The sequence below is a fragment of the Chlorocebus sabaeus genome, chromosome 6 (assembly GCF_047675955.1).
Source record: "Chlorocebus sabaeus isolate Y175 chromosome 6, mChlSab1.0.hap1, whole genome shotgun sequence".
Taxonomy (NCBI): domain Eukaryota; kingdom Metazoa; phylum Chordata; class Mammalia; order Primates; family Cercopithecidae; genus Chlorocebus; species Chlorocebus sabaeus.
Window position 1 is genome coordinate 11,889,749 of NC_132909.1, and position 17,952 is coordinate 11,907,700.

Consider the following 17,952-nt stretch of genomic DNA (forward strand, 5'->3'; position numbering starts at 1 on the left):
GGGTCAGCACCATCTGTGCCTGAGCCTTCTACCGCCTCCCCCTAATCCACAGGAGCTCTGAGACAGTGGAGTCGAAAGGTTATAGAACCAGGATTTATTCTCTGCCGTATTACTCGTGTGTTCCAAAGACTGAGAGAGATCATAGCTGAAGACTCAGGCTCTGGGCTCTGTTGTTGAGTTGAATCCTTCTCCGTACAGTACTTACATCCTATGTGACCTTGAGCAAGTGACTTTGATTTATCCAAGCCTCATTTTTCTCACCTGTAAAATGAGATTCATTATGATGCTTCCTTAAGGGCGATGGTTAGTGTTCGTTGATGTTTGAAAAGCATGTAGCTTGTGTGTATAACGCATAGAAAATTAGCCCCCAAAATGTTCTCTGTTGTTATTGTGGGATTTTTGAGTCAGGAAACAGGTCTACTTCTTTTCTGCCTTGAACTTGCTGTGTTACTCAGAGCCCCTTTCCTTGTGTAGGCCTCAGTTTCTCTTTTATTACAGTGCAGCAGCTGGGCCAAAGCAGGGATTACAAATTAAATAACTAAAGTATTGAAAAGGGGAACAAAAGACTTGAGAGTTGTTGCTCTCTGGAGAGGGCATGCCCTCTCAATATTTCTGGTAAGGCTTAGGAATCTGAGCATAAACTCTGGCCTTGGATCAGATCCTGACTCTACTGCTCATTACCCGTGAAAGAACTTGTGCAAGTTCTTTCTTTGTGCCTCCATTTCCCAATCTAGAAAATGGGGTAATAGTAACACCTATCTTAGGGTTGTGGTGGAACCTAGATAAGTTACAATATTAAACTGTTAGCTGTTGATGCTGCTTTTGTTGTTCTTGTTGTTGGTGGTAGTAGTAGTAATAGTAGTAGCAGTAGCAGTAGTAGTATTTGCAAATTTCCATGGGCTTGCAAATCACTGGGGCAGATGGTCTCTGGTCCTTCTGGCTCTAAAACTTCAACAGTTCTATGGCTCTGTGATTCCAAGAGTCTAAGCATGTATTATCTGAGATTCTACTGTTCTAATGTCCTGGGATTCCAAGATTCTATGAGTCTGCATCTGCATATCTTTCTAAGATGCTGTGGTTCTACAATTCAGGGTCTATGATGAAGGCAGCTGCCATTGTCTTAGTGCTTCCCATGTGCCAGGCACTGGGCATCACTTTAGTCATTGAATGTTTCCAATAACAGGCCGCGAGCAGTGGCTCACGCCTGTAATTCCAACACTTTGAAAGGCCGAGACGGTGGATCACCTGAGGTCAGGAGCTCGAGACCAGCATGGCCAACATGGCAAAACCCCATCTGTATTAAAAATACAAAAAATTAGCCAGGCATGGTGGTGTACGCCTGTAGTCTCAGCTATTCTGGAGGCTGAGGCAGGAGAATCGCTTGAACCCAGGAGGTGGAGGTTGCAATGAGCCAAGATCATGCCACTGCACTCCAACCTGGGTGACAGAGCAAGACTCTGTCAAAATAAAAAAAAAAAAAGGGCTGGGCACGGTGGCTCAAGCCTGTAATTCCAGCACTTTGGGAGGCCGAGACAGGCGGATCACGCGGTCAGGAGATCGAGACCATCCTGGCTAACACGGTGAAACCCCGTCTCTACTAAAAAAAAATACAAAAAAACTAGCCTGGCGTGGTGGCGGGCGCCTGTAGTCCCAGCTACTCGGGAGGCTGAGGCAGGAGAATGGCATAAACTCGGGAGACGGAGCTTGCAGTGAGCTGAGATCCGGCCACTGCACTCCAGCCTGGGCGACAGAGCGAGACTCTGTCTCAAAGGAAAAAAAAAGAAGAAGAAGAAGGTTTCCAATAATAATATAAGGTAGGTGTGGTTGTGCTAATACTGAAGATGAGAAAGGTAAGGTACAGAGAGGTGAAGGCATGTGCCTAAGCTCAGACAGTTACTAAATAATAAACTAGGAGGCTGGACGTAGTAGCTTATGCCTGTAATCCCAGCACCTTGGGAGGCCAACGTGGGTGGATTACTTGAGGCCAGGAGTTCAAGATCAGCCTGGCCAAAATAGTGAAACCCCATCTCTACTAAAAATACAAAAATTAGCCAGGCACAGTGGCAGGCGCCTGTAATCCTAGCTACTGCAGAGGCTGAGGCAGGAGAATCGCTTGAACCTGAGAGGCAGAGATTGCAGTGAGCCAAGATCACACCATTGCACTCCAGCCTGGCTGACAGAGCAAGACTTTGTCTCAAAAAAACAAAAACAACCTAGGATTTGGATCTTGCCATGTTGTAAAAACAGCAACCTTGTTGACTGGGTGACTACCAGAGAGCACGCTGACAGTGTCTCACTGAATATTTGCACAGATCGTATGGATCAGGAATAGTATGCCCATTTTACAGATGTGGAAAAGGAGGCTCTGAGAAGTAAAGGGACTTTCATAGGCCACCAGCTAGGAGGTGGAAGAAGTAGGAATTTTCTTAAAACCTAACTTTATTTTTCTCACATGATTAACCCCTGGTCCTCAAACCTTTTCTCGGCCAATCTGTCCTTCCTTCACTGCTCTAAAATACTGCATCACAGACTAAATACCACTCCTGGTTCTGGTTGTGAACATGCTGTTCCATCTTCTTGATCTGTCAGGCTGTTTGTTTTTCCTGGTGATGTTTTTTGTTTTTGAAATAACAGCTCTGTTGAGCTATAATTCACATACTATAAACTTTACTGTTTAGAAGTGTACAGTTTAGTAGTTTTGTTGTATGTTCACAGAGTTGTACATCAAACTGCCATCTAATTCCAGAACATTTTCATCATGCCAAAAAGAAACCCTGTGCCCATGAACAGTCACTCACCATTCCCCCAGACCCCAGTCTCAACCTCTTCCAGCCGCTAATCTACTTTTGGTCTGTGGACCTGCCTATTCTGGATCTTTTATATAAACAGAATCGTATAACATATGGTCTTTTGTGTCTGACTTTTTTCACTTAACGTAATACTTTCGAGGTTTATCTATATTGTAGCATGTGTCAAAACTTTACTCCTTTTTATAGCCAAATAATGTTTCATTGTATGGATAGACCACATTTTGCTTGTCTGTTCATCAGTTGATAGACATTTGGGTTGTTTCTCCTTTTTAGCTATGATGAATAATGCTTCTGAACATTCATGTACAAGTCTTTTTGTAGATATGTATTTCTAGCTCTCTTGGGTAGATGCCTAGGGTGGAATTGTTGGGACATATGATGAATCTATGTTCAACTTTTTGAAGAATTGCCGGACTATTTTCCGTAATAGCTGTACCACAGATGTGGGATTTAAATCCAACTCCATCCATAGGGATAACAATGACAATAATCATTTCTTTCTTTCTTTCTTTCTTTTTTTTTTTTTTGAGATGAAGTCTCGCTCTGTCACCCAGACTGGAGTGCAGTGGTGCGATCTCGGCTCGCGATCTCAGCTCACTGCAAGCTCCACCTCCCGGGTTCACGCCATTCTCCTGCCTCAGCCTCCCGAGTAGCTGGGACTACAGGCAACCGCCACCACGCCCAGCTCATGTTTTTGTATTTTTAGTAGAGATGGTGTTTCACCGTGTTAGCCAGGATGGTCTTGATCTCCTAACCTCGTGATTCACCCACCTCGGCCTCCCAAAGTGCTGAGATTACAGGCGTGAGCCACTGCGCCCGGCCAACAATAATCATTTCTCGAGTGCTTCTATGGACTTATATTAATTGCACATTACTTACATGATGCCCTGTGCTTGGCGCATAGTAGGTGCTCAGCACATGTTACTTATTTGAATGAATAGATGATGACTTTGCCCACAGGGCCAAGCAGAAACATGAGGACTGAGGTGTAATCTGCCCATATTAGCAGCTGTGAGTCACCTGAAGGGCACTCACACTCAGTTCCAGCTACTTGTGGTCATGCTTGGATTTCAAGCTCACCATTGCATGCATAAGCTCAATTAAGCCTCATAATAGTCCTATGGAGGAGGTCTGAATATCCCTGTTTTACAGATGAGAAAACTGAGTCTCAAAGAGGTTAGGCCCCTTGCCCAGCATCAGACAGGGAGCCAAGATTTAAACCCGAGCAGGTGACTCTAGAGTCCAAGGCAGCTTTTCAGGGATTTATATGCACAGACTACAGATGGGTACCCTGGCTAGTACATTGCATTGTTTCTTCTACACAGTGGTTCTTAGACATTTTGAAGAGGTTGCCAACATTTAAAAACTAGGATGCTGGCCGGGGGGCGGTGGCTCACGCCTGTAATCCTAGTACTTTGGGAGGCTGAGACAGTCAGATCACGAGGTCGGGGTTCGAGACCAGCCTGGCCAGCATGGTAAAACCCCATCTCTGCTAAAAATACAAAAATTAGCCAGGCATGGTGATAGGTGCCTGTAATCCCAGCTACCCAGGAGGTTGAGGCAGAAGAATCGCTTGAAACTGGAAAGCAGAGGTTGCAGTGAGCTGAGATCGCGCCACTGCACTCTAGCCTGGGCGAAAGAGCGAAACTTCATCTCAAAAAAAAAAAAAAAAAAGCTAGGATGCTTCACGTTTTACAAATCAGCATTTCCAACTCATCTAGAAATGCCCATCAGGCTGAGTTTGACTGCCCAATTGCACAGTACTCTACCACTCCCCACCCCAACCAGGTGACATACACCTGCGGTCTCCACCCATTCCCCTTCCTGCTTAGGCCTGTGGGCATGTCGTCCTTCAGTCTTCATCTATCTATTTATTCGCTCACCCTTTACTGAGTATGTACTGTGTCCCAGGCACTTTTCTAGGCACTGAGAACCCAGTAGTAATAATACAGGCAAAAATCTCTAATCTCGTGGATTTGAAATTCTTTTACAGAAAAACACAAAATAAACAAGGAGATAAGTAAAATATAGAGTATGTTAGAGAGTGAAAAATACTATGAAGAAAAATAAGACAGAGAAGAAGAAAAGGGACTGTTAGAGCATAGATTTTTTTCCTTTTTATTTTGAAAATGTTTAAGGAATAGTCCCTATACATTGCACTTAGATTCACCAGTTGTTAACATTTGTGCATGCATGAACACATGTGCATGCATGTGTGTACCCGTGCGCACACACACACAATTTTTGTCTTGATTTTTTTTTTCTTTTTTTTGAGACAAAGAGTCTTGCTCAGTTGCCAGGCTGGAGTGCAGTGGTGCGATGATCTCGGCTCACTGCAACCTCCGCCTCCCAGGTTTAAACAATTCACTTGCCTCAGCCTCCAGAGTAGCTGGGACTACAGGTGTGCACCAGCACGCTCAGATAGGCGTGTGCCTCCACGCCTGGCTAATTTTTGTCTTTTTCATAGAAATCAGGTTTCACCATGTTAGCCAGGATGGTCTCGATCTCCTGACCTTGTGATCTGCCCGCCATGGCCTCCCAAAGTGCTGGGATTACAGAAGTGAGCCACCGTGCCCTGCCGACCTCATGACTCTTTACTCCTAAGTACTTTAACGTGTATCTTCCAAGGACAGTCTCCTACATTATTGTATTACTATCATCACACCTAAAAACAAAAACAAACAAACAAAAATGCTAATTCTATACTATTGTCTCATTGGAAAGTCCATATTCAAATCGCCCTAAAATATCTTTTATAGCATAGAGGATTTTTCAATCTGAGATTCAGTCAACATTCATGCTTTGCATTTGATTGTTACACCTCATTAATCTCTTTTACTCTAAAATAAAGAAAGATTCTTTTTTCTTGTTCACAAGGTCTGGCTCTATCACCCAGGCTGGAGTGCAGTGATGCCATTTTGGCTCACTGCAACCTCCACCTCTTGGGCTCAAGCCATCCTCCCACCTTAGCCTCCCAAATAGCTGGGACTACAGGCATACACCACCACGCTCAGTTAATTTTTGTACTTTTTGTAGAGGCGAGGTTTTGCCATGTTGTCCAGGCTGTAGAACCTGTGAGCTCAAGCGATCTGCCCACCTCAGCATCCCAAAGTGCTGGGATTACAGGCATGAGCCACTGCGCCCGGCTTCTTTTTTTTTTTTTTTTTGAGATGGAGTCTCGCTTTGTCACCCAGACTACAGTGCAGTGTCATGATCTCGGCTCACTTGAGAATGGCGTGAACCCGGGAGGCGGAGGTTGCAGTGAGCTGAGATGGTGCCACTGCACTCCAGCCTGGGCGACAGAGTGAGACTGTGTCTCAAAAATAAAAATAAAAAATAAAAATAAAATCAGGGAGACTAACAGGAAACAGAGCATAGGGAGCTCTGTCACAGCAACACTGCCTTTCTCCTACAAATATTTTGTGATGTCCACTTGGCTCTCTGAAATACTATTCATATTCATATATGCATATATAGACATACCTACACTTGTAAGACTTTTTGACAGCTTTATTGAGATATAATTCACATACATACAACTCACCCATTTAAGGTATACAGCTCTAGGCCCAGTATGGGGGCTCATGCCTGTAATCCCAGCACTTTAGGAGGCTGAGGCAGGAGGATCACTTGAGCCCAGGAGTACTAGACTGCAGTGAGCTCTGATCACACCACTGCGCTCCAGCCTGGGTATCAGAGCAAGACCCTGTCTATTTAAAAAAAAGAAACATAAAATACATGATAAATAAAGTGTACAGTTCATTGGCTTTTATTATAGTCACATAGTTGTACACCTATTACCACAACCTATTTTGGAACATTTGCATTGCCTTCAAAACAAATCATATTTTTTTTCTTTCTTTTTTTAGAGGCAGGGTCTTGCACTGTCACCCAAGCTGGAGTGTAGTGGCACCTGTCAAAGCTCACTGCAGCCTCAAACTCCTGGGCTCAAGTGATCCCTTGGCCTCCTGAGTAGCTGAGACTACAGGTGCACACCACTGCATCCAGCTAATGTATTTTTATTTTTTGTAGAGATAGGGTTTCACCATCTTGCCCAGGCTGATCTCTAACTCCTGGGCTCAAGCCATCCTCTGGCCTCTGCCTCCCAAAGTGCTGGGATTACAGGCATGAGCCACCGAGCCTGGCCTCCAAAAGAAATCTTGATCGTCTTAGCTATATCCCCTCGATCCCCCACCTCAGCTCACCCTCTCCCTATCCCCAAGCCACCACAAATCTATTTTCTGTGTCTACAGATTTGCCTATTCTGGACATTTCTGTAAAAGGACTCATACAGTATGTGGTCAACCATCAACACTATCTAATTCCAGAATGTATCTATTACTGCAAAAAAAATCCTATACCTGTAGGCAGTTACCCCAATCCCCTTCCTCCTCCCCCTTCCCCTTCCCTGGCAACCACTAATCTACCTTTTTGGCTCTGTGGATCTGCATATTTTAGACATTTATGTAAATGAACTCAGCTGTGGTCTTTTGTAACTGGCTTCTTTCACTTAGCATATTTTTTTCTAGATTCATCCACACTATAGCATGTATCAGTACTTTGTTCATTCAATTTCATTCAATTTATTGCCAAATAATATTCCATTGTATGGATATACCATGTTTTGTTTTATCCCATGAGACTTTTTAAAATAAAGAAGATATAAAAGGAAAGAGATTTGTTATAAAACAAGGTGGATTTTATTTTATTTTTTGTTTCTTTGTTGTTGTTGTTGTTTGCTGTTTTGTTTTGTTTTGTTTTTGAGACAGGATCTGCTCTGTTGCCCAGGCTGGAGTACAGTGGCACAATCACAGCTCACTGCAGCCTCAACCTCCTGGGCTCAAGTGATTCTCCCACCTCAGCCTCCCCAGTAGCTGGGACCACAGGCAGATGCCACCACACGTGGCTCATTTTTGTATTTTTACTAGAGACAGGGTTTCATCATGATGCCCAGGCTGGTCTTGAACTCCTGGGCTCAAGTGATTCACCCTGCCTCAGCCTCCCGAAGTGCTGGGATTACAGGTGTGAGTCACTGCACCCAGCCAAGGTGAATTTTAATATGTAAATAAATACTCAATCAGGACCACAATGGAAGGAATAATGAATTAGGCAGCTGCTCACACCTAAGCATAGCTAAGTGAGACAACTACAAATGTAAAGTGATCCAGAGTGTAATACTGGAGACTTAAATAATACAAATGCCGTTGCTACTGATGCCAGGTTTTCAAAAAATGATGAAAACTCTTGTGCAGAGTAAAACAAAGCACAGTCCACTCTTGATTTACTGGTAGTTGCATTCCTGGAAATTTCAGTAGCTCTTAAAACCATGCAAACAGTACTTGTACTTACGTGTATCATGGGGTTGGGCTCTGAGCTCAGAGATTTTTTTCTGTTTTGTTTTGTTATTTTAATTATTTATTTATTTTTGAGATAGGGTCTCACTGTGTCAGTTGGGTTCTGGGCTCAGAGACTTTTTTTTTTTTTTCCGTCAGGGTCTTACTGTATTGCCCATGTTGAAGTACAGTGGCACAATTACGGCTCACTGCAGCCTATACCTCCCAGGCTCAAGTGATCCTCCCACCTCAGCCTCCTGGGTAGCTGGGACTATAGGCATGTGCCACCAGGCCAGCTAATGTTTTTAATTTTTTTTTTTTGTAGAGATGGGGTCATGCCATGCTGCCCAGGCAGGTCTACAACTCCTGGGCTCACGTGATCCTCCCACCTTGGCCTGCCGAGGTGCTGGGATTACAGGCATGAGCCACCATGCCCAGACGTGGGCTCAGAGATTTAAAAACAGGCTCTTCATCCGCATGAATGTCCAACAGAACCTTCAAAAGTAGTCATATAGTGGCTGGGTGTGGTGGCTCATGCCTGTAATCCCAGCACTTTGGGAGGCTGAGGCGGCTGGATCACTTGAGGCCAGGAGTTCGAGACTGGCCTGGCCAGCATGGTGAAACCCTGTCTCTACTAAAAATACAAAAAATTTAGCTGGGCATGGTGGTGGGTGCCTGTAATCCCAGCTACTAGGTAGGCTGAGGCAGCAGAATCGCTTGAACCCACGAGTTGGAGATTGCAGTGTGCCGAGATCGCGCCATGGCATATACTAGCCTGGATGACACAGACTCAGGCTCAAAAAAAAAAAAAAAAAAGTAGATATATAGGGCCTGGGACAGCTCTTCCTTGTGAGGGACTGACTCTCCATTGTGGGGTACAGACACCTATGGTCCTCCCCACTGACAGTCCACATCTCTCCCCAGTCCTTGCAACAACCAAAACTGCCACCTCCACAAATTTCTCAGACACCCCCAGGGCTTAAGGGGACATGGGAAGGATTTTTGAGAGGGAGGAATTTATGTGTAGAAATGCTCTCAGAGGTGCAAAAGGAGATAACTGGTTTTGAAATATCTCCGCAGGAATTAAGATTGATCAGACTTGCAGATGCTTGGACAGATGGGTGGTTGAAGGATGGGCTGCTCTGCAACTGAGAAAGGGGAGGTCACCATATTCAAATGACCAACTTCTTCATTCTGGAGTGTTCCCCTCCCAGGAGTTAGAAGGAGATTGAAATCTAGGTTCTTGGGTTCCTGATCCATTGTGTGACATCCAAGACATCCACTTACGTCTGCCTTCTCAGACAAAAGCCTTCATGTTATCTTCATTTTACAGATACGACAACTAGATTAGTCTGCTAGGGCTGCCATAACAAAGTGACAGAGACTGGGTGGTCTAAACAACAGGTATTTATATCTCATGACTCTGGAGGCCAGAAGCCCAAGATCAAGCTGTCAGCAGGACTGGTTTCTTCTGAGGCCTCTCTCCTTGACCTTCTTCTCCCTGTGTCTTCACACATTGTTCCCTCTGTGTGCATCTGTGTCCTAATCTCTGCTTATAAGGACACTGGTCAGTAAATTAGGGCCTGCCCTAATAACCCCCTTTTACCTTAATTACCTCTTTAAAGACCCTTTCTCCAAATATAGTCAAATTCTAAAGTACTGGGAGTTACGTCTTCAACATATGAATTTGAAGGGGACACAATTTCAGCCCATAACAGCAGAGAGTTAAACGAGAAGACCATGTCTAGGGGAGCACAATAGATCAGGAACCCAAGAGCCTAGATTTCAGCCCCGTCACTAACTGGGGGGCCTTAGGACAAGTCCTTTCACCTCTTGGGCCTCAAGAGGCTCATCTGTAAAGTAAGGGCTTAATGAAGGCTTTTCGAGGGCTGGAAGTCAGAGTACTTAACACTAAAAGGCATGGGTGGGCCACAGTGCAAGCTTGGAGTGAGCTCCTGGAAAGCCCCATTGGATCAGCCATTAAGCTTTTAGATGCTGGACACAGAGGAGGCACCAAGAGTCCCAGGTACATGGGACAGGGTGGTTGAGGGGCTATTCATTAACCAACTGTTGTGGATATATTTCAGTTTTTTTTTTTTTTTTTTTTTTTTTGAGACGGAGTCTGGCTCTGTTGCCCAGGCTGGAGTGCAGTGGCCGGATCTCAGCTCACTGCAAGCTCCGCCTCCCGGGTTCCCGCCATTCTCCTGCCTCAGCCTCCCGAGTAGCTGGGACTACAGGCGCCGCCACCTCGCCCGGCTAGTTTTTTGTATTTTTTAGTAGAGACGGGGTTTCACCATGTTAGCCAGGATGGTCTCGATCTCCTGACCTCGTGATCCGCCCGTCTCGGCCTCCCAAAGTGCTGGGATTACAGGCTTGAGCCACCGCGCCTGGCCCAGTTTTTTTTTTTTAATTAATGTTAGAGGCAAGGTCTTGCTATGTTGCCCAGGCTGGTCTCAAACTCCTGGGCTCAAGTGATCCTCCCACCTCAGCCTGTCAAAGTGCTGGGATTATAGGCCTGAGCTGTTGCACCTGACCTGAAATATTTCAATATATTTAACAACCAGTTGGACCATACTGGTGCATATCAAAAGGCCATGCTGGGCCTGATTTTGGACGCTGGAGAGGAGAGGTGGGGAATGACCTGAGACTTCGCAGTCTCCAGCCACTGTAAAGACTCTCCCTTCGCCAGCTTGGTGGCTCAGATCTGTAATCCCAACACTTTAGGAGGCTAAGGCAGGAGGATCACTTGCGGTCAGGAGTTCAAGACCAGCCTGGGCAACATAGCAAGGCCCTGTCTCTACATATGTATTTTATATATATATTATTTTATTTTATTTTGTTTTGAGACAGGGTCTCCCTCTGTCACCCAGGCTGGAGTGCAATGGCCCGAGCTCAGCTCACTGCATCCTCCACCTCCTGGGTTCAAGCAATTCTCCTACCTCAGCCTCCTGAGTAGCTGGGATTACAGGCATGTGCTAACATACAGCTGACTAACTTTCAGATTTTTATAGAGACGGAGTTTCACCGTGTTAGCCAGGCTAGTTTGCAACTCCTGACCTCAAGTGATCTGCCTGCCTCAGCCCCGCAAAGTGCTGGGATTACAGGCGAGAGCCACCGTGCCCGGCCTAATTTAATTTAATTTAATTTTTTTTTCTTCTTTTTTTTTTTTTTAAGACGAAGTCTTGCTCTGTCACCCAGGCTGGAGTGCAGTGGCCTGATCTCAGCTCACTGCAACCTCTGCTTCCCGGGTTCACGCCATTCTCCAGCGCGCCCGCCATCACGCGCAGTTAATTTTTTGTATTTTTAGTAGAGATAGGGTTTCACCGTAGTCTCAATCTCCTGACCTCGTGATCTGCCCGCCTCGGCCTCCCAAAGTGCTGGGATTACAGGCGTGAGCCACCGCGCCCGGCCTAATTTAATTTAATTTTAAAAAATAAAATTAAAGACCCCCTCTTTTGCTCCCCACGCAGGCCAAGCTGATCGTCCCCAACAGCACGGCGGGCCTGATCATCGGCAAGGGGGGCGCCACGGTGAAAGCCGTGATGGAACAGTCAGGAGCGTGGGTGCAGCTGTCCCAGAAACCAGAGGGCATCAACCTGCAGGAGCGCGTGGTGACGGTCAGCGGCGAGCCCGAGCAGGTGCACAAGGCTGTGAGCGCCATCGTGCAGAAGGTACAAGAAGACCCCCAGAGCAGCAGCTGCCTCAACATCAGCTACGCCAATGTGGCAGGCCCCGTGGCCAACTCCAACCCCACCGGTTCTCCGTACGCCAGCCCCGCGGATGTGCTGCCAGCCGCGGCCGCAGCGTCGGCTGCCGCTGCCTCCGGCCTGTTGGGCCCCGCCGGGCTGGCTGGCGTGGGAGCCTTTCCCGCCGCGCTGCCCGCCTTCTCAGGCACCGACCTGCTGGCCATCAGCACGGCGCTTAACACGCTGGCCAGTTACGGCTACAACACCAACTCCCTGGGCCTGGGCCTCAACTCGGCCGCAGCCTCCGGCGTCCTGGCTGCCGTGGCCGCCGGGGCCAACCCCGCAGCCGCTGCCGCCGCCAACCTCCTGGCATCCTACGCGGGCGAGGCCGGGGCCGGGCCAGCTGGAGGGGCCGCCCCGCCGCCGCCCCCGCCTCCCGGAGCCCTGGGGTCCTTTGCGTTGGCCGCAGCCGCCAACGGCTACCTCGGGGCCGGGGCGGGCGGCGGGGCGGGCGGAGGGGGCGGTCCGCTGGTGGCCGCTGCAGCCGCTGCCGGTGCGGCCGGGGGCTTCCTGACAGCGGAGAAGCTGGCGGCTGAGAGTGCCAAGGAGCTGGTGGAGATTGCGGTGCCTGAGAACCTGGTGGGAGCCATCCTGGGGAAGGGGGGCAAGACGTTGGTGGAGTACCAGGAGCTGACGGGCGCTCGCATCCAGATCTCCAAGAAGGGCGAGTTCCTGCCAGGCACGCGGAACCGGCGGGTCACCATCACGGGCAGCCCCGCGGCCACGCAAGCCGCTCAATACCTCATCAGTCAGCGGGTCACCTACGAGCAGGGAGTGAGGGCCTCAAACCCCCAGAAAGTGGGATGAGGCCTGTGGTGTGTGCTCCCACCCTTCTCTCTCCTCCCATCTCCTCCTCCTCCCTCTCCTCCTCCCCCCAACTCCTGACCTCAGCTTGGTGTAGTCCTGCTCCTCTTGGAATGGGGCTGGGGTAGGCCCGACTGCACCCTCCCTTTCTGGTAGTCATAGGCAGGATTGAGTGACGGTTGGGAAGGGGGCTCAGAAGCCCCCTCCCCAGCCCGGAACTGACCCCTCCTTCCTCCTCCCTGTGCTTGGCTGGGCCTGACCCTTCCTGTCCCAGGGCCCAGGTCTGTGTGATATCTGTATATATTGCATTTTGTTGATTTTAATAGAAAACAAAGCGTTATTTTCTCTTTCTTTCCCTCCTTTTTTTTTTCTTTTTTTTGGTAAGGATTTTTCCCCCTTTATAAGTTTTTGTTTCCATATGGGAGGAGGGGAGGGAGCCTCTGGGTCATCCAGAATGAGGGGCTTCCCCAAAACACAATACCCCACCTCTCTGCTTTCAGTTCTAGATCTGAGGGAAGCCATGGGAGTAGAGGTAGCAGAGGCGTCTGAGCTGAAATGGGGCATTTGGAGCAGGGACCCCAGAGTTCCCAGATCTTCTCAGCTACTCTCCTCCCACTGGAGCTGTCCCTCTAGGTGGGAATGTTCACTCTTTTGTTGTCAGGTTGTATGGGGGGCAGGGACGGTGCTGCTGGGAAGGATGCCAGCTCTGGGATTGGGCCAGTCCTGTGGGCAAGACTCGCAAGAGGCTGGATCAACTTGGTGTGGTATCTCTGATGGTTTAGAGTAATGGCAATGAGGGCCTCTGTTGTGATGTCACTGAGTACTTTCTGGGGTGCTTCTGGGTGCTTCTTATGATGTCACAGGAAGCAGTTCCCCAGAGGTTACTTCCTGTGAATGTAAGAGAGCAGGTACTTCCTGTGATGTCTCAATGAGTTCTTCCTTGAAGGTCACTTTGGTGATATCATGGGAAGATGTACTTCTGGTGGTGCCTAGAGGTCACTTCCTGTGATGTCATTAGACTGAAGCATGTACTTCCTGTATTGGACAGTGACCAGTCTCTGACCTGCCTTCTCCCTCCGCACCCTTCTTTGGTGGGTGTTGGCCTGGGGGTCTTCCTAGGAAGAGAATAAGGCATGGGACTTGGATCCAATCTGGAGAACTCTAAGGGAAAAAAACCCAATATTGTCAGGGTCATCTCCATTCAAACACGTCAAGTCTGCGAACTCGCCCTGGAGGGAGGGGTGGGAGATGGACCTAGTGCAAACTACCGTTAAAGACCTCCCTTCCCACCCCTGCCTTTTGTGTGCATGCCTGTGTCTGCGTGGCTTTGTTTCGTTGAATCGGGTGAGCCAAATGTGTGGTGGCTCTGTCAGGCCAGTGTGGCCCGGTGTAGAGTTCAGTGAGCCATGGAAGGGTCCCTTGGACCAGAATGCTTTGTGTGGTCTGATAGGTTAGATTGGTTTGGTGGCTTCCAGCAAGCTGGCATACTTTGGTGATGTCTGATGGATCAGAATATTTTGGTGTGCTCACCAGGGGCTCTGGAGAACTAGAAGGTTCTGATGGAGTCTGACAAGCCAGGCGGCCTTGAGAGTTGGTTTGGGAGTGGCTCCCTGAGTGCTATGGCTGTGGTCAGCTCTAAGGACCTGTTGGCAGACTGAGATTTCAGGGCCTGACAACCCTATAGACTAGGATAGCTAAGACCTCCCTCTACCCCCACCCATCTCCCCCTCCTCCTTGGAGACCACCTCCACTTTCTCCAACCCAAAGCAGGGTGCCCAGTGCCCTGGTTCCATCATCAGCATCTCTGGGGGAGGGGCGCCCCATGCCCACCCTCTCCCCCATTTGTCCCCCTCCTAGGTCTTCCAGACCCTTCTCCTCTCTATGGCTTTGGGGGAAATCCAGCCTCCTTGTCTCTCTCCTAAAAAAGGAGGGAAGAAAAGCCACAGAGACAATTCTTGTCCCTAAAGCCTAGGAGATCCCTCTCCCTTGCTAGAGAGCCACCCCCAAATCAAAATGTGAAAATCCCTAGAAAGCAATAGCCTTCGAGGTACCTTGCACTGAATTTCCCACCCCGGCCCTTCCACCCAATGGGAGGCTGTAACTTGGGCACTGGGGTGACTTTTTCCATGCCCTTGCCATCTCCAGGGTGAGGGGCAGGCCCCACTTCCCCCTCCCCATCCCCCACTTCCCATTGTTGTTGCCCCACCCCTAATCTCCAGACTGAACCCAGATGGAGATCTGAGTGCCAAAACAATTCTTGATGTAACTTTGTACATATCTTCTACTACCGTTGGGGGCTCTTGGGGTTAGAGGTGGGGGCGGCATTGCTCCCCTCCACCTCTCAAAATACCTTACAGTATTTCACAGTATCTCTACCCGCACGCGAGTATTACAGTATCTAGTTGGAATATCCCTCTACAGCCCCCCAGGCCCCTATGAGGAGGGGAAGGAGCCAGGGAGAGGTGAAGTAAGGTCTGGGAGTGGGGAGGTGGGATCTGAATGGGCTCATTTGCATATCATTTGCATCCTCTGCTTGGCAGCCACTTTCTACAAACCCATTTGCTGGAGTCTGGGTCCCAATCAGCCGGGTCCAGGACTCCTCTCACACAGACACATCTCTGGAGGCTGGGCCTCCTGCAAAGTGTTTGCTTGGGATGTCTGTGTAACAACCCCTCCCTATTCATATTTCTTGGGGACCCCCTACCCAGCCAGCCAGGGCGATCTGAAAGGTATAGTTTGCTAGCTCAGTGAGCTAGTTCGCTCACCATGTTGGTGAGTGGAGAGCCACACACCTTTCCCCATCTTACCCTGGGAAACTCACTCTACCATCTTTGCCATCTCTTGAAAGTCTCTTCTGCAATCTGACCTCAATCTTTTGTGCTGCAGTTTGTCCAGAGGGGACACAGATGTGGGGCCAGGAATGGGGGTTATTGAAAAACCCATCACCTCTTTTTTTTTCTTTGTCTCCCTATTAGCCAATCCGATCTCAAAGTCTCTGAGTGACCTCCTTGCACCCTTCTCTTCAGCACCAAGTAGGTGCTTAGTAAGTGTTTGCTGCATTGAATTGTCTCCCGATTCCTTCTCATTTGCCCTCTAGCTTCCCATACCTTCTCCAAGTGTCTTCCCCCCTTTCTTTGTCTGGCTCCCTATGACTTTCTCTTTTTTTCTTCTGTGTGGTTCCCATTGTTTTCTGTCCTGTCTCTATCTTAGTCTCTGTCTGTCTTCCTCCTCTCCTCAAATGTCTCAACTCTCTCTCCCCAATTTCCCCATTTAAAAAAAAAAAAAAAAAGTGCCAAACTTCCTTGGAACTGAGCCGCTCTGTGGGGAGAGGACCTTGGATAGAGGGGAGGAAATTGGACCATTTCTCTTTGAGGAGGTCCCTAAGAGGCATTGAAAAAGTGTGGACATGGGGCTAAATTGGGTCCCCCTTCCAAAGCCCTCCCACCCTGAGTTTTTCTTAGAATCTTTATAAGAAAAAAAAAAAAAAAGACAGAAAAAAGCTCTCCTTTTCAGCTTACCCCTATCCTTTTGGATCCCCCCAAATTCCACCAGCCAAGGAGAATCCCACTTGCCAACTTCCTGGCAAATCTATGGAAACCGGGGAGAAGGAGACAAGCTCAGCTCCCCCTCTACTAGCCCAAGGGGCGGTACCAACTGGATTCAAGAGAAGGACCTCAAAGCACCTATGAGAAGAGGGGGTTCAGTGTGCCAAATTAACCTCCGTCATCCCCCATCTCAGGGGGCTCTGAGCCAACCTGCCCAGCCAACTTCTTCTGCCCTGTCCCAGCCATCTCTACATGGGCAAGGAGGCTTCACTGCAATAATTATTAGGGGTGGTGATCAGAAGGCAATGGCTTTGCCATTTCTATCAGCCCTAACACCTACCCTGGACTTGTAGGTGGGAATTATGGGTATCCCAAGTGGATCTTGATAAAAGCCGACCTGTAAGGGTTGGGGACCTCTACTTGGAAAAGTAGGGTGCCGCTTATCTCCAAGGTGTATTTCCTCTCTCCTCTGGACCACCAATTCCTTCAGTATTCCCTCGTTCTGTTTCTCCTCCCTGTTCCTCCATCCCACATCCTCCTCCTTACTTGGTTTTGATTGGTGGCCAATTGTTTGGAAAATGAGAGGAGTCCCCCTGATGGGTGATTGCTGTTTCAGGACCGGGATTTGAGGCTGTGATAGACTGTGCAGTGGCAAAAGTATTAACAAGAGTGGCTATGAGGATGGCAGTTGGGGCGTCCAGGCTGCTGACTGAGTGCACGCCTGTCGGGACAGCCAGCCTGGCCTTCGAAGGCACCTGCCCCCGCCCTCTGGAACTCGGGCTGGCTGTCTTGAAAGCCTGGACTGGATGTCACGATGGGGAGAACAGGATCGCGATACCCAAGTTGGGGCACAGGTGGGCCAGGGACGCTGGTTTGCTGGGGTGACAACACCCAGCCCTCCTATCGTGATCCCTTTGCACTGTGGTCAGCTGTCTCCACGCTGTCGTTGGAGAGGGTTTCTCTCTGGGCGCTGCTGCTCGTGTGTATGGTCTGTCTTAGTGTCCCCTTCAAGTTGCATTGGAGATTGCTGGGTGGCAGGGAGGGAAATGGGAAAAGAATCTGCGGGCTTATGGTGGTGAAGGCTGCTGGTTTTTAATCCCTTCTCAACCAGTCCAGGACACTTATCTCCCAGAGATAACTGGGGGGGACTGCCTAACCCCCCCTCCCCCACCCCTTTCCCTACCCCACCTTTCCCCCCAAAACCACCAACCTCTCATCTTCTAAGTGACTCCATCACCACCGGCCACCGGGACCTGCAGCCTCATTGCTCCAGCCCGCCCCACTCGACCGTCAGACTCGCTCATCGAACTCTTTTTGATTAACCCTTTCTGTGTTCATCCCACGGAAAACTGTGTGTCCGGCAGCGGGGAGGGGGGAGGCTAGGGGCAGTTGCTACCTTTCCTCCATTTCCTCCCACCACCCATGCCTCCCCACCCGCACCCCATCCCATGTCCCACCCCCATCCCTCACCCCTAGGGTCTGCCCCACCCTGGGGATTGAGATCCTCTATAATATCTATGCTGTTTGGCTTTGTCCCTTTAAAAGGCGGGTCCAGGGGCGTGGCCTCCCTCAAATGGAGTGCTCACTCTGACCCCCTTCTTCCTGTGCCCCCCACACACTCCCCACGCCTTCATTGTAAATAGTCACTTTTGTACTGGGTTTGAGCCAGGGGACGTGGGGAGTCATTTTTTTTTTCTTTATGTTGGCATCTCAG

The 17,952-nt window shown here is 48.9% G+C and overlaps 1 protein-coding gene across 2 annotated transcripts in view; it reads left to right on the forward strand.

Annotated features, from left to right (window-relative positions):
* NOVA2 (NOVA alternative splicing regulator 2) overlaps window positions 1–15,956 on the forward strand; it is a 38,873-nt gene extending 22,917 nt beyond the window's left edge. For both annotated transcript variants that reach the window (XM_007997270.3, XM_073016269.1), the window contains one exon: window positions 11,614–15,956. In XM_007997270.3, the coding sequence (XP_007995461.2) occupies window positions 11,614–12,696 (1,083 nt within the window). In that variant the 3' untranslated portion in view covers window positions 12,697–15,956. The remainder of the gene's footprint in view (window positions 1–11,613) is intronic.
* Window positions 15,957–17,952: the final 1,996 nt, after the last annotated feature.